Source organism: Megascapheus bottae, chromosome 10, assembly GCF_031878675.1.
Source record: "Megascapheus bottae isolate mThoBot1 chromosome 10, mThoBot2.hap1, whole genome shotgun sequence".
NCBI classification, from domain to species: domain Eukaryota; kingdom Metazoa; phylum Chordata; class Mammalia; order Rodentia; family Geomyidae; genus Megascapheus; species Megascapheus bottae.
The window spans coordinates 63,497,774-63,510,215 of record NC_143518.1 but is presented as its reverse complement, the minus strand read 5'-3'; the positions used below and the strand labels follow the sequence as shown (position 1 = coordinate 63,510,215).

Here is a 12,442-nt window from a genome sequence, read left to right as displayed (position 1 = left end):
AATAGACATGAGCCATCAGCGCCTGGTTACTTTGGCTTTTTAATTGGAGATAAGTCTTAAAGCCTTTCCCACCAGGGCTAGCTTTGAACCATGATCATCAGATCTCAGCTTTCTATGTAGTTAGGATTGCATGCATGAGCCACTGGTGCCTAGCTTAATTTTTTTTTAAGACAGGTCTTACTATATTGCCCAAACTTGATTTCTTTCTTTGCCAGTCTTAGGGCTTGAACTCAGAGCCTGAGCACTGTCCTTGGGCTTTTTCCAGGCTAGAACTTTACCACTTGAGCCATAGCACCACTTCTGGCTTTTTCCATGTATGTGGTACTTTGAAATCCAACCTTGGTCTTCAAGCATGCTAGGTAAGCACACTACCAGTAGGCCAAACTCTCGGCCAACTTCAGATTCTTTTGCCTCAGCCTCGCAAGTACGAGATGACAGTGTGGCTTCCGTGCACAATTTTAATTGTTAAATATTGACTAAACCTTACTCTTAATAGGGAAATAATGTTTCATAAATAAAAACTATAAGTCAAGAAAATGAAAGAGCATAGGTTAAATATAGCTTAAAACTATATACAAATACACATACAAAGATACAATTATTAATAACACAGTTTAATGGACCATGATATATCTCAATAAATGTGTATGTTTTTAGATTTACACATACTTGCAGGTAGCCAACCCAAACAGACCTTGCTAACATTAAGCAACAGAGGTGCTCTGTGAGACCACAAGAACTGCATGGCCATCTGGTTCCATTTTCTAGTCCTCTACTGGATAGTTGATATTGCTATTAGATTTCAAGCACCTGTAATCCCAGTTACTCGGGAAACTGAGTTATGAGGATCATGGTTCAAATACAACATAGGCAGCAAAGTCTATAAAAGACTTTTATCTCCAACTGACCTCTTTGGTGGAGCTGTGGCTCAAGTGGTAGAGTACTAGCCTTGTGCAAAAAAGCTTAGGCCCTAAGCTTAGGACCCAACACCAGCATAATTTTTTGGCTTTAATAAAAAAAAAAAATAACACAAGTAGTCAATGGTACCTGAAAGAGAAATACCTATTAATTATTACTCTTACAAATATTTTTCACCAAAACCCATAGATATTGTGTGCTTGATTTTACCAAGGCTTTTTAAACTGCTGGGAAATGTAATGTACTCTAACAATCATCTGATAAACTGAAAACCAAACAAAATGCTTACTCAGATGAATGATTTCTAGAGGAATAATAGTGCAAATGAATTATCAAAGTGTGGAATTATTAAAAACAAAACATGTTTGGGTTTTAATTGACTCTTAATTGTAGGTTTATGTATTTTCTTTTGTAAGCTTAGTTGAAAGAAAATTGCCTAGCTAAATTTTTGGAGGCCAATGTTGTAGGACATACATTGTACCATGACTTACTTTTCATATGAAAGCTACTACTCATTTTCTTTTACCATTAACACGTGTGTTTTCCACATGTAGGAGAATATATAAAAAACTGGAGGCCACGATACTTCCTTTTGAAGACAGACGGCTCATTCATAGGATATAAAGAGAAACCTCAGGATGTGGACTTACCTTATCCCCTCAACAACTTTTCAGTGGCAAGTAAGTCTGTTATGTGATTCACCTCACATTTACTTTTTCTTAGAATTTTGTATGTGAAATATGTTGTGATGTCTGAGAAGTCTAAGGAAAAGAATCATTAGAAATTATTTTCTTGAAAGATTTTGTATTTGTAGTTACACTTATAAATATATAACAAAAACGTTATTTTTAAAAATATTGTGTTTGCTTAAACATAGCCCAAATTAACTAGAAGGTGACTGATAATAACAATTATTAAAATTATGTAACACCCAGGCCTCTTAACACTGTTAAGATCTACTGATTCATCAGTAAAAGGACTTTTCTATGTTAATTCAGAAGTAAAGCACTTTTAAAGTTCAGGTTAACTCAACTTCTGTTAACTGTGTAATTTAGATGAAAAGTGTAACTCAATGAATTACCTTAATTTTTATTTTGGATATGGTATTATGTTTGGAAAAATATTTTAGAAAATTGAAGGTTTTTAAAAACTCAGTTAAATAAAAACCAAATCCTACAAACTATAATGTTTGAATGTCAAAATTTTCATATTACTGTAAGAGCCAGAAGTCTTTTTTATTACTATTTTAATGATTTTTAAGATAAACTAAACTTTTTTATAGAACTAATTGAATGGTCATGATTATATAAGTGGATTCTTAACTAGCAAAAAAAGAAAATTTTGTTTTTTAGTAGATCCTGTTCAGGCTAGGATGGACAGAAAGGAGAAAGATAGAAGGAAAGGCACTGGAAGATATATTTATACTCATAACTTGACATATTGAATTGAAATCTCTTTGTGTAAATACTTAAAGATAATAAACCCATCTCCTAAGTATATTTTAAGAGAACATCTTTCCCTTACTATCTACTAGTAGATAGTAATGGCTTTTTTTCAGTAGGAAACTTATAAAATCTTTCTCATAGTTGAAATAGTATCTTGTATTCATTATTGATTTTAAAACCTATTTTCCTTCTAAAAGTCTTTTGCATAATCATTATCTGGAAATATTAGCAGCATATATTAGTCTAGTTCAGTTTGTCTAGTTTATAAGCAGTTCTGTTGGTTTGTCTGAAATCATTTATAACTGTAGAGAACGCCTGTATCTGCTGATTAAAACGCAACATTTCTTGACCTTATGCAATTTCACACCCCAACAAGTTTTAAAGACAGACTGTATGTCACAGTCTGCCAACATCTGCTCTAACACTTCCACTGGCAGAGGCTGAAATAAATGCTGTACTCTTGGGGAGAGATCCTGTGCAGTGACTGACAGTCATCTGATTTACAAAATATATATTAGTTGACATCTGTAGTCTTGACTTCTGTAACTAATATCATACTTGACTCAGGGTAACAAAGTTTTCAATCTTATTAAAGGGTGAATCTTAGAGTAAGTAAGTTATTTTATTATTTTAAAGCTTGAATGTATTATGATCATAAATTCTTCTAAAACTAGTAATAACCTAAGGAAATAATGAACTCAGGGGAATGATATTAGTGAAGCTTCAACTGTAGCACAAGTTGTAAGAATGACTTTCACAGACATTAGCTTGAATTCCTTCATCAGAATAGTGGAAATGAGAGTTCAGATAACAGAATTTAGTTTTTGTTTTTAGTTTTATCATTTTTTGGCAGTCCTGGGGCTTGAACTCAGGGCCTGGGCACTGTCCTTGGGCTTTCTCAAAGCTAGTGCTTTACCACATGAGTCACAGAACCACTTCCAGCTTTTTTCATGTATGTGGTACCAAGGAATCAAAAACTCAGGGCTTCATGCATGCTAGGCAAGCACTCTACCACCAGGGCATGCTCCCAGCTGCAAACATTAGGGTCCTTTTTTTTTTTTTTGGGACAGAATATTTTTAGATAGCATATGGGACAAAACAGTGTTACTTCACCAATAGTGCCACTTTAACCTTTACCTTAACCTTCTTTACTCTGTGTTGGTACAGGGTCGGGGGTATGTTTATTTGAGCAGTATTTGAATCCTCCCCAACTAGACCACTGGGGAACCCACTTTTTTTGCCAGCCCTGGGGCTTGAACTCAGGGCCTGAGCACTGTCCTTGGACTTTCTCAGGGCTAGATCTCTACTACTTGATCCACAGCACCATTTCTGGGTTTATCTATGTGTATGTGATACCAAGGAATTGAACCCTGCTCTTCGGGCATGCTAGACAAACACTCTACCACTAGGCCAAACTCCCGGCCCCTTTGGCAGTATCTGAACTGAACTCAATGGCCTCATGCTTGCTAGGCAGGTTTTCTATCACTTGAGCTACACCCAAGCCCTTTTTACTCACTCATTTTTTTTCAGGTAGAATCTCATGATTTTTGCCCATTACCAGCTCCTCTCCCATTGGTGGGTCATAGTATCCCACCGGGCAGAACTCTTTAACTTAGGGGTAATGATAATCATGGGACATGTGACTGGAATCGGGTTATAATGCAGTGGTGACTAATGAGGAACTTAGTAAGGCCAGTGTTAAGTTCTGTGTGTTCCTTTTCTGTGCCTTCAGATAAGAATCAATCTTTCCTGACTTAGAAAAAGTCATCGTAAGTGAAGTAAGCCAGACTCAAAGGAACATAGGCTCAGTGGTTTCCCTCATTTGTTATACTCAGTAGAAACCTTGGGCTCTCCTAGCAGAGATTTGCAATAGAACAAAACCTAGATACATAAGGCCATATAGTATGACGCTAAATGAAAGGACTTCCAGGATATAGAAACAAAAGCCATATAATGAGTGATTGTTGTACTTAATGTACTATGTTATCTCTCATCTCTTTTGCTGTCCCTTGGTTATCTCATCTTGTTACAGTATTTCACCTTGTTATCTGATATACTGTATATATGCTTATTTGGTTATTTGAAATAGGATAGGGAAGGGGGGAAAACAAGATGAGGGGTAAGGGTGGGGGGAAGGAAATGGGGACCAGGACATGAGAAAGGGTATCAATGTTTGTGAAGTGATGCACCTTCTATCTGGTGAATATAATGTAGCCCTTCTATTAGTTACAATAAAAATATCTGAGAAAAAGAATTAGTCTTTCCTTTGGGAGCAGTAAATATAACATTCAAATGAAGAGCTAATACCTACTGCAAAGGAAAGTCTCCTAGGTCTTGTGACCTGCACTAGAGGAAATGGATAGGAGGAAGATGAAAAGGGCCTTCCTGCTTCTTCTGTTTTCTCATTTTACCTCTCTCTCTGTCTTTCTCTCTTTCTCCCTCTCTCCCTCTCTTCCTTCCCCCACCCTCACTCCCCCGGTCCTCCCCCACCCTGACTCCCCTATTCTCCCCCACCTCCCCTGATTTACACCCAGGCCATAGCCTACCCTGGTGATGAAGACCTGCTTCTTGAGATGATCTCTCCTTCTGTGTTCTATATTGCTGTCATCTAGTTTTTCTTCCTTTTCAGTGGCACAGGAATCCTACATTCTCTTTTTTTTATAGCTTCTCCCTTGTAGTTCCAATAACTGCTTTAATGTTTCAGTAACAGTGTGCAGCTTCCTCAGACAGGCTGCCATTCTGAGCATTAGGGTACGTATTAACCTGACTGTACCACCTCACCATCCTGTGGACTTTTTGGAATTGACATGTCCTAAATTGAATTCAGGATAATTTTTTCTGTTGATTCCCTTATATTCAGTATCATTCTATCTCTGTATGTATAAGCAGAACTTTAGATCTATTCCATTCTTTTTCTTTCCTGTCACGTCTTTACTCCACTTTCAATCCATTTCTGGTCCTACTGATTGGTTTCTTATTTTTTCAAACTGTTATGTCTTTTGCTATAATCACCCTGGAATGAGTACTTGTCATCTCTGCTGTGGATTCTTAACTAGATTCTTGGTGTCTAGTTTGTATCACTCATGTTCTTCCTTTGCATGGCTGTCAAAATGATCTTTCTAAAATTACATCCTAACTATGCCACTTGCCTCCGAAAGCCCTGCCTTGGAACTTTATTGCCTACTGGATAACGTCCAGCTTCTTAATATATAAGGATCTCTTCAATCTGGCCTCTTCTTTCAACTGTTGCTTCATGTCTCTTCTGCTTTGCAGATCTGCTTCAGAAGCACCGTACTTTGTGATTTAATATCCAACCGTAGCTGCTTTTCTATTCAGTCTTGGTTTCTCTCTGCCTAGAGTATTCTTCTTGTCTCTTTTTTGTCTTACATTTTAAGTTCCATTCATCCATGATTTAATTCAGTTTAAGTTCTTCTCCCCATTCTTTCTAAATGATACCTTTTTTTCCCTCAAAGCTTTTAATCTTCTGTTGTTATCACATTGCTTTTTGATTATCATCTTCATGCCTAGATCTTATCCATTCATCTTTTGTTTTGTTTTGGTTTGGGTTTTTCTGGTGGCACTGGGATTTGAACTCATGGCCTCTCAGTTGCTAGGCAGGCATTGTACCACATGAGCCACTTTACAATCCTCCATCCTTATTAGGGAAAAGATCTTAGTCTTATTTATCTTATATCTCCTAATGTCAACATATTATGCCTTTAATATCTCTTCTTTTTTTTTTTTTTTTGCCAGTCCTGGGCTTGAGCTCAGGGCCTGAGCACTGTCCTTGGACTTTCTCAAGGCTAGAGCTCTACCACTTGAGCCTCAGCACCACTTCTGGCTTTTTCTATGTATGTGGTACCGAGGAATCAAACCCGGGTCTTCATGCATGCTAGGCAAGCACTTTAACCACTAGGCCAAATTCCCAGCCTTTAATATCTCTTCTTGAATGAATATCTAAAATCATTTCTTTTTAGCTAAGAAAAATTGAGACATTTGGAAAGTCAGTGGTTTATTTAATGTAATGGTAGGTAGTTCAGTATTTTGATTAAAACTTATATTACTCTGTTGCCATTTAAATGTTATGTTCCTGTCTTCATATAATGGCATTGTGTTAGTCAGCTAAGATAATTCTCTTATAAAGAGAAAAGGTTGCCAGGCATGGCAACATATGTCTATATTCCCAACACTCAGGAAGTTGAGGCAGGAGGATCATTAGTTTGAAGCCAGCATGTGCTACATCATGAGTATGTAGTGAAACCTCAAAGAAGAAGAGGAAGAGAAAGACATAGATAGAGGCATAATGAGAAGAGAAAAAGGATATTTTGGCTCTAGTTGGCTCTCTTGTTTTTGCAGTATGGTGAGACAGTAAGGTGTGAGCATGTGCCAAAGCAGAACAGGTTCCTTCATTACCAGGAGAAAGGAAGGGACCAGGGAACCACACTCCGCTCAAGGACATTCCTCTAGTGAATTATGGACCTCTGACTAGTCCCATCTCAAAGTTTATAGCTCTTCCCAAGAGCTCCAAGCTATGGACAGTGTGTGCAGCATGTGAGCCTTTGGGGGGGCTTCTGAGATGCAAATTGCATCAGATAATGATCACAGATTTAGAGTAATGAGACCTGATTTCAGGTCAAATCTCCAACACTTGAGTTGCTAAGTACCCTTTGGCATGCAGAATGGGAAACTTTCCAAGTACTACAGAATTATAGCTATTTGGCCTTTATCCTTCTTTTGTGTAGATCCACTATGAACCATATGAGAAGATGCCTTCTATATGTACCTTATACATAGAGAGAAACTTCATCTCTGACCACATGTATGGCATTGGCAATCTCTAATGATTGTAGGTTCAGATCATTGCTATACATAAAACAAAGTTTTTGATGGAAAAGTAGTGTAGGATGTGCATATTATTTCAAGGCTGTGCTTCAAGGTACTTTGAACCAAATGGCTTTATACTATTCAGTAGTTGTAGCCTCTGACATTTTGACAGTTACTCTCTTTTCCCTGAATTCCTAGCTTGCTCAACTAAAAGTGGGATATAATTCTATGGGGGACTTGAGAGCTTGCCTGTATGTCTTTGGACTCATTCTGTTTCCAAAAGATTTCTTTTTCCTCTCTGTCAGAGAGAGAGAAGGGAGATATGCCAGCCCTCGCCCCAAGAACACCTTTTAGAATTGAATTGTCTATATGCTACAAAATATTGGCCTAACTAAAATAGCTTTCTCCAAAGCCTCTTTTTATTTTGTCTTATAAAACATAGGTCAGTCTGCATTTCGAGGTCATTCCCAAAATGAAGTGAAATATTTTCTTTATATATATTTCTCCTATTTATTTCTCTCCCTCTTCCAAGAAATGTAAGAAAATTATGGGACTTCAACCTCAAGATTGATTTTAAAAAGTCAATATATAGATTTTGATTTACTACTTCCTTCTTTCCTTTATTTTTTCTGTGTGTATGCGCATACACGTGCACACCCATGCATTCACACACCCACATGCACACCAGTATTTAATTTTAAACTCTGGGCCCTACTTTTTCTACTCAAAGGTGGTTCTCTGCCACTTGAAACACACCTTCATTTCCAACTTTCTCTTGGTGAATTGGAGATTAAAGAGTCTCTGGAGGATTTGTCTACCTGCAGGCTGTCTTCATCCTGAGATGCTCAGGTCTCAGCTTTCTGAATATTTACTATAATAAGCATGAGCCACCAGTGCTCAGCAAAATTTTATTCTTTTTTAATTTTAATTTTAAAAGTTTAATAATTACCTTTACGTAGTTATAACCCAAGGGGTTTCAGTTCTTAAGCATTTTACAATTAGCAGAATGAGCAGTAAGCATATTTAAATACTTTCTTTTTCATGTTTTCTATTCCTTTTTTCTCCCATTTTTTATTATCGAGGTAATAAATAAAGGGGTTACAGTTATATTTGCCAGATAGATAGTATGTGCATTACTTCTCACACATTGATACCCCTTCTCATGTTTTTGTCCCCATTTCCCTCCTAATCATCTTGTTTTGCCCCCTGCCCTTTCCTATTTCAAATAAACAAATGAACATATATACAGTATACCAGATAACAAAGTCAGATACAGTAACAATATGAGATTAACCAAAGGGCAACAAAGGAGAAGAGAAATAACATAGTACATTAAGAATAACAATTTACTAAGGAAGACATTTCAATTATTAAAATTAGAAGAAAAAATACTAGTCTTCTGGAGATTCCAGTCCCTCCTTTAAACATATCTCATGTTTTTCTTTAGTTAGTTGGACAACTTTTATAGCTTCGTAAATTTTAAAACGCCAAACTATACATTTTAAACTACAAAAAGTGACAGCATTTACAGGCTGTGCTCAGAAATTTGTAGATCTAGCCACCCAGGCACTGAAGACCATGAGACTCTTATCTCTAGTTAACCACTAGAAAACTGGAAGTGGCACTGTGGTTCACGGTGAAGGGCAATAGCCTTGAGCTGAAGAGTTCAGGGATAGTGCCCAGGATAAGTTCAAGCCCCACAACTGACCAAAAAAAGGGAAGGAAGTTAATTAATTAATTTGTGGATCTCATCAGTTTCATGCCTATTATACTAGAAATAATGCCTTTAAAATACTTTGAGTCTTAAGTCTTGATCATCAAACATAACACAGCCAACATAGAGTCATTTAATTGTGTCCCACCAGAGAAGCATAACTTCAATTTGCTAATATTTTTGAAAAGTTTACAAATGTGCAAATTGAAGGGAAATTATTTTATATGACTAAAGTCGCTTTCATGACAAAAAGAGGAATTTGTATGCTCTTGAGTTTTGTATGGTAGCCACTTAAAGAGGCACACACACACACACACACACACACACACACACACACACACACTGATCCCAAAATAATTTTCTATTTTTAACGGACATCTACTTGAAAATGCATCTCAATTTTAATATTGAGTTTCTTCCAATTATCCAGTGTATTAAAATTATATCTCAGGTAATGCTTTAAAATTATAGAAATACGGCTAAAGGTTCTACTCAGAAAAATTATAAATACTTTGTAGTTAAACTTTTGACTTGGCATTATCATCAGTCAGTCATTCTGACCTTAGAGAAATGGTAGTATAATATTGCTTCCAAAAACCTCTGCTGTTATTCTTTATCGTGGTAAGTCTTTTCTCTTTTTTCTGTCGATCATGGGCCTTAACTCTAGGCCTGGGCACTGTCCCTGAGCTCTTCAGCTCAAGTCTAGTGGTCAACCACTTGAGCCACAGCACCAGTTTTTGTTTTCTAATGGTCAACTGGAGGTAGGAGTTTCACAGACTTTTGTGCCTGGGTTGGCTTTGAACTGGGATCCTCAGATGGCAGCCTCCTGAGTAACTAGGATTATAGGTGTGAGCCACTGCCATTGGCTTGTCCTACTAAGTCTTAGGTTTTGTCAACCAAGAAAGATTACAGTAATCAAGCTTGTTGCATAAGACTACTAACCATATTAGAATCTTAGATAAGAACTCCCTTTCTTCCACCATGAAGAGGTCTGAAGAGGTGAAGGAGATTACATCTTCTCTACATGTGCATGGTTCTACTTTTCTTTGGGAGCTTTGGGCCTTGTAGATCTGGAAGATCATTTGCTCTGGCCCTGCCTTGCAGCCAAGGATGGGACTTGAAATTTAATAAATTAAAGCCTACAGATGATGTTATAATTCTTAAATGTAACTTGGAAGGAAAACAAAAGTTCCCCACTCTTGAATAGAGACAGGGAGAATAAAGGTAAAAGGATTTGATCAGAAAGAAATTGCTGAGAAGAGAATTCACTCCTAAAACAGAAGACGCCACTTATGGCTTCCCAGGTCTACAGTTTGAAGGAAGGGCCTAAAGGTTTCATCTTTACATCAAACTCTGCATCTAATATGCATGCTTTCCTTAAAATTAAAATCTTACTATGAACCCTATTACTGAATAAAACCTCCTCCAGACCCAAAGCATCTTAGAAAATTGAGATTGTTCAGAAAAATAGAAATATGTCAAAAGATAAAGTAGATTTCAGTTAACAATGAGAGCATTAAATTTTTGAGAGTATTAATTTAAAAAACCATTTCTGTGAAACTTTGGCTATCTTCCTCTTGAATTAGATGCTTATGAAATCCTCAGGGATGAATGAAAACTCCAGATGGTATGTTATTTCCTGGTTCCTATATAGAATGAAAAAATATCAGAGGAGAAAGGAGAGGAGGATACATGAAAGAAGTAAATGTGGCCCTTGAAATAATTAACAATAATTAACAGAATGCTTTCATCATAGCAGATACCTTGCTTTTCCTAGGGTCAAAGTTCAGCACTAGAAAGCCTACAAATCACCTGATGGTTCCTCCCCCCACCCCGTCCTTCCTAGTCATGGGTCTTGAACTCTGGGCCTGGGCTCTGTCCTTCAGCTCTTTCTTTGGCTCACTTCTGGTTTTCTAGTGGTTAATTGGAGATAAGAGTTTTATGATCTTTTTAGTGCCTCGCCTGGCTTTAAACCGAGATCCTCAGATGTTACCCTTCTGAGTGGCTAGGATTACAGGCGTGAGCCACTGTACCGGGTTCACCTGATGTTTTATGTGTAGTTTCTATAAAAACCTTGATATTCATCTTCTCTTATAAAAGAATGTAACTTTTTTTTTTTTTGCTAGTCCTGGGGCTTGAACTAAGGTCCTGGGCACTGTCCTTGGACAGTTTTTGCTTAAGGCTAATGCCCTGTCACTTGAGCCATAGCACCACTTCCGGCTTTTTCTGCGTATGTGGTACTGAGGAATTGAACCCTACAGTACCTAGGCTATGCTCCCAGCCCGAGAATGTAACATTTTTTTACACAAATAATCTATCTAAAATCATACCATAAAGGCAATTATTTATATTTTAAAAAGTTTTAAAATGTGGCTTTCAGGGTGACAAGCACTTGATCTCTTTTAAGCCTTACTCTTTTGCTGTAGGAGAGGTAGAAGGGTTTGTACTTGTACCCTGTGTGTGATAGGGCTCAGGTGATCGATTTATTGTAAAATATGTTTGCATTGAATTGTTTACTAATAGGTCAGTGTACCTTAGATTTTAAAGGTGGCCTTTGACTCCAGGCTAATGCTAATGATCCTGGTATTGTTACATTATCTTTTCTTTTCCGGGTTTTTGTTTGTTTCTTTGTTTTTATGGTTGTGGGGCTTGAACTCAGGACCTGAGTACTGTCCCTAAGCTTTTTTGTGCTCAAGGCTAGCACTCTACCACTTGTACCACAACGCTACTTCCTATTATATATTACCTTACTACTGACTGCACCACTTTAAATCTTCCATGACAGCCTTTCATGGATGAATGGTAAAAATAATTCTGTTGTGTGTCTTTCCTATAATTTTTATTTGTGACCTGGTTAAATATCTACATCTTTTCTTTGTGGAATGTAGATACCAACCTGATTTATTTCTTGTTATTTTTTCTCAGTAAATCATTTTTAAACTGTTAGTATCTAGGAAATAGAGTGCATAGTTTCTTTCTTTTATGCAAGGCTAGCATTTTACTGCTTCCCAATTTTTCTGTGATTTAATAGGAGATAAAAGTTTCACAGACCTTCCTGCTGAGGCTGGCTTCGAACCATGATCCTCAGATCTCAGCCTCCTGAGTAGCTAGGATAACAGGTGTAGCCACCTGTGCCCGTCTATGTAGTTTCTTTATACCATTGTAATTGGAACCATTATTGTAGGTAGTGCTTTAGCCCCATCTTGAGAGTAGCATATGGGCAGAAGGAGGGATTTTTCAGAAGCAAGAGAAAAGATTTGTATGGCCTTTTCAGAAAGCTACTATGTACTAAGAGCACATTGGTCATAAGAACTGTATGAAACAAATGTCATCTACTTAAAAAAAAGTGAGGTCATGAAGCCAGGTACCATTGCTCACTTGCACCTGTAATCCACGCTGTGCAGGAGGCTGAGATCTGAGGATGGTGGTTCGATACCAGTCCTGTCAGGAAAGTCTGTGGCACTCTTCATTTCCAACTAACCACTAAAACACCAAAAGTGGAGCTGCAGTATGCTAACCTTGGTCAAAAAGACTTAGGGAC

The 12,442-nt window shown here is 37.3% G+C and overlaps 1 protein-coding gene across 7 annotated transcripts in view; it reads left to right on the top strand.

Annotated features, from left to right (window-relative positions):
* Nucleotides 1-12,442, top strand: part of Akt3 (AKT serine/threonine kinase 3) — a 208,753-nt gene that overhangs the window by 117,343 nt on the left and 78,968 nt on the right. For all 7 annotated transcript variants that reach the window (XM_090341504.1, XM_090341510.1, XM_090341505.1 and 4 more), the window contains one exon: nt 1,473-1,598. In XM_090341504.1, coding sequence (XP_090197630.1) covers nt 1,473-1,598 — 126 coding nt within the window. The remainder of the gene's footprint in view (nt 1-1,472; nt 1,599-12,442) is intronic.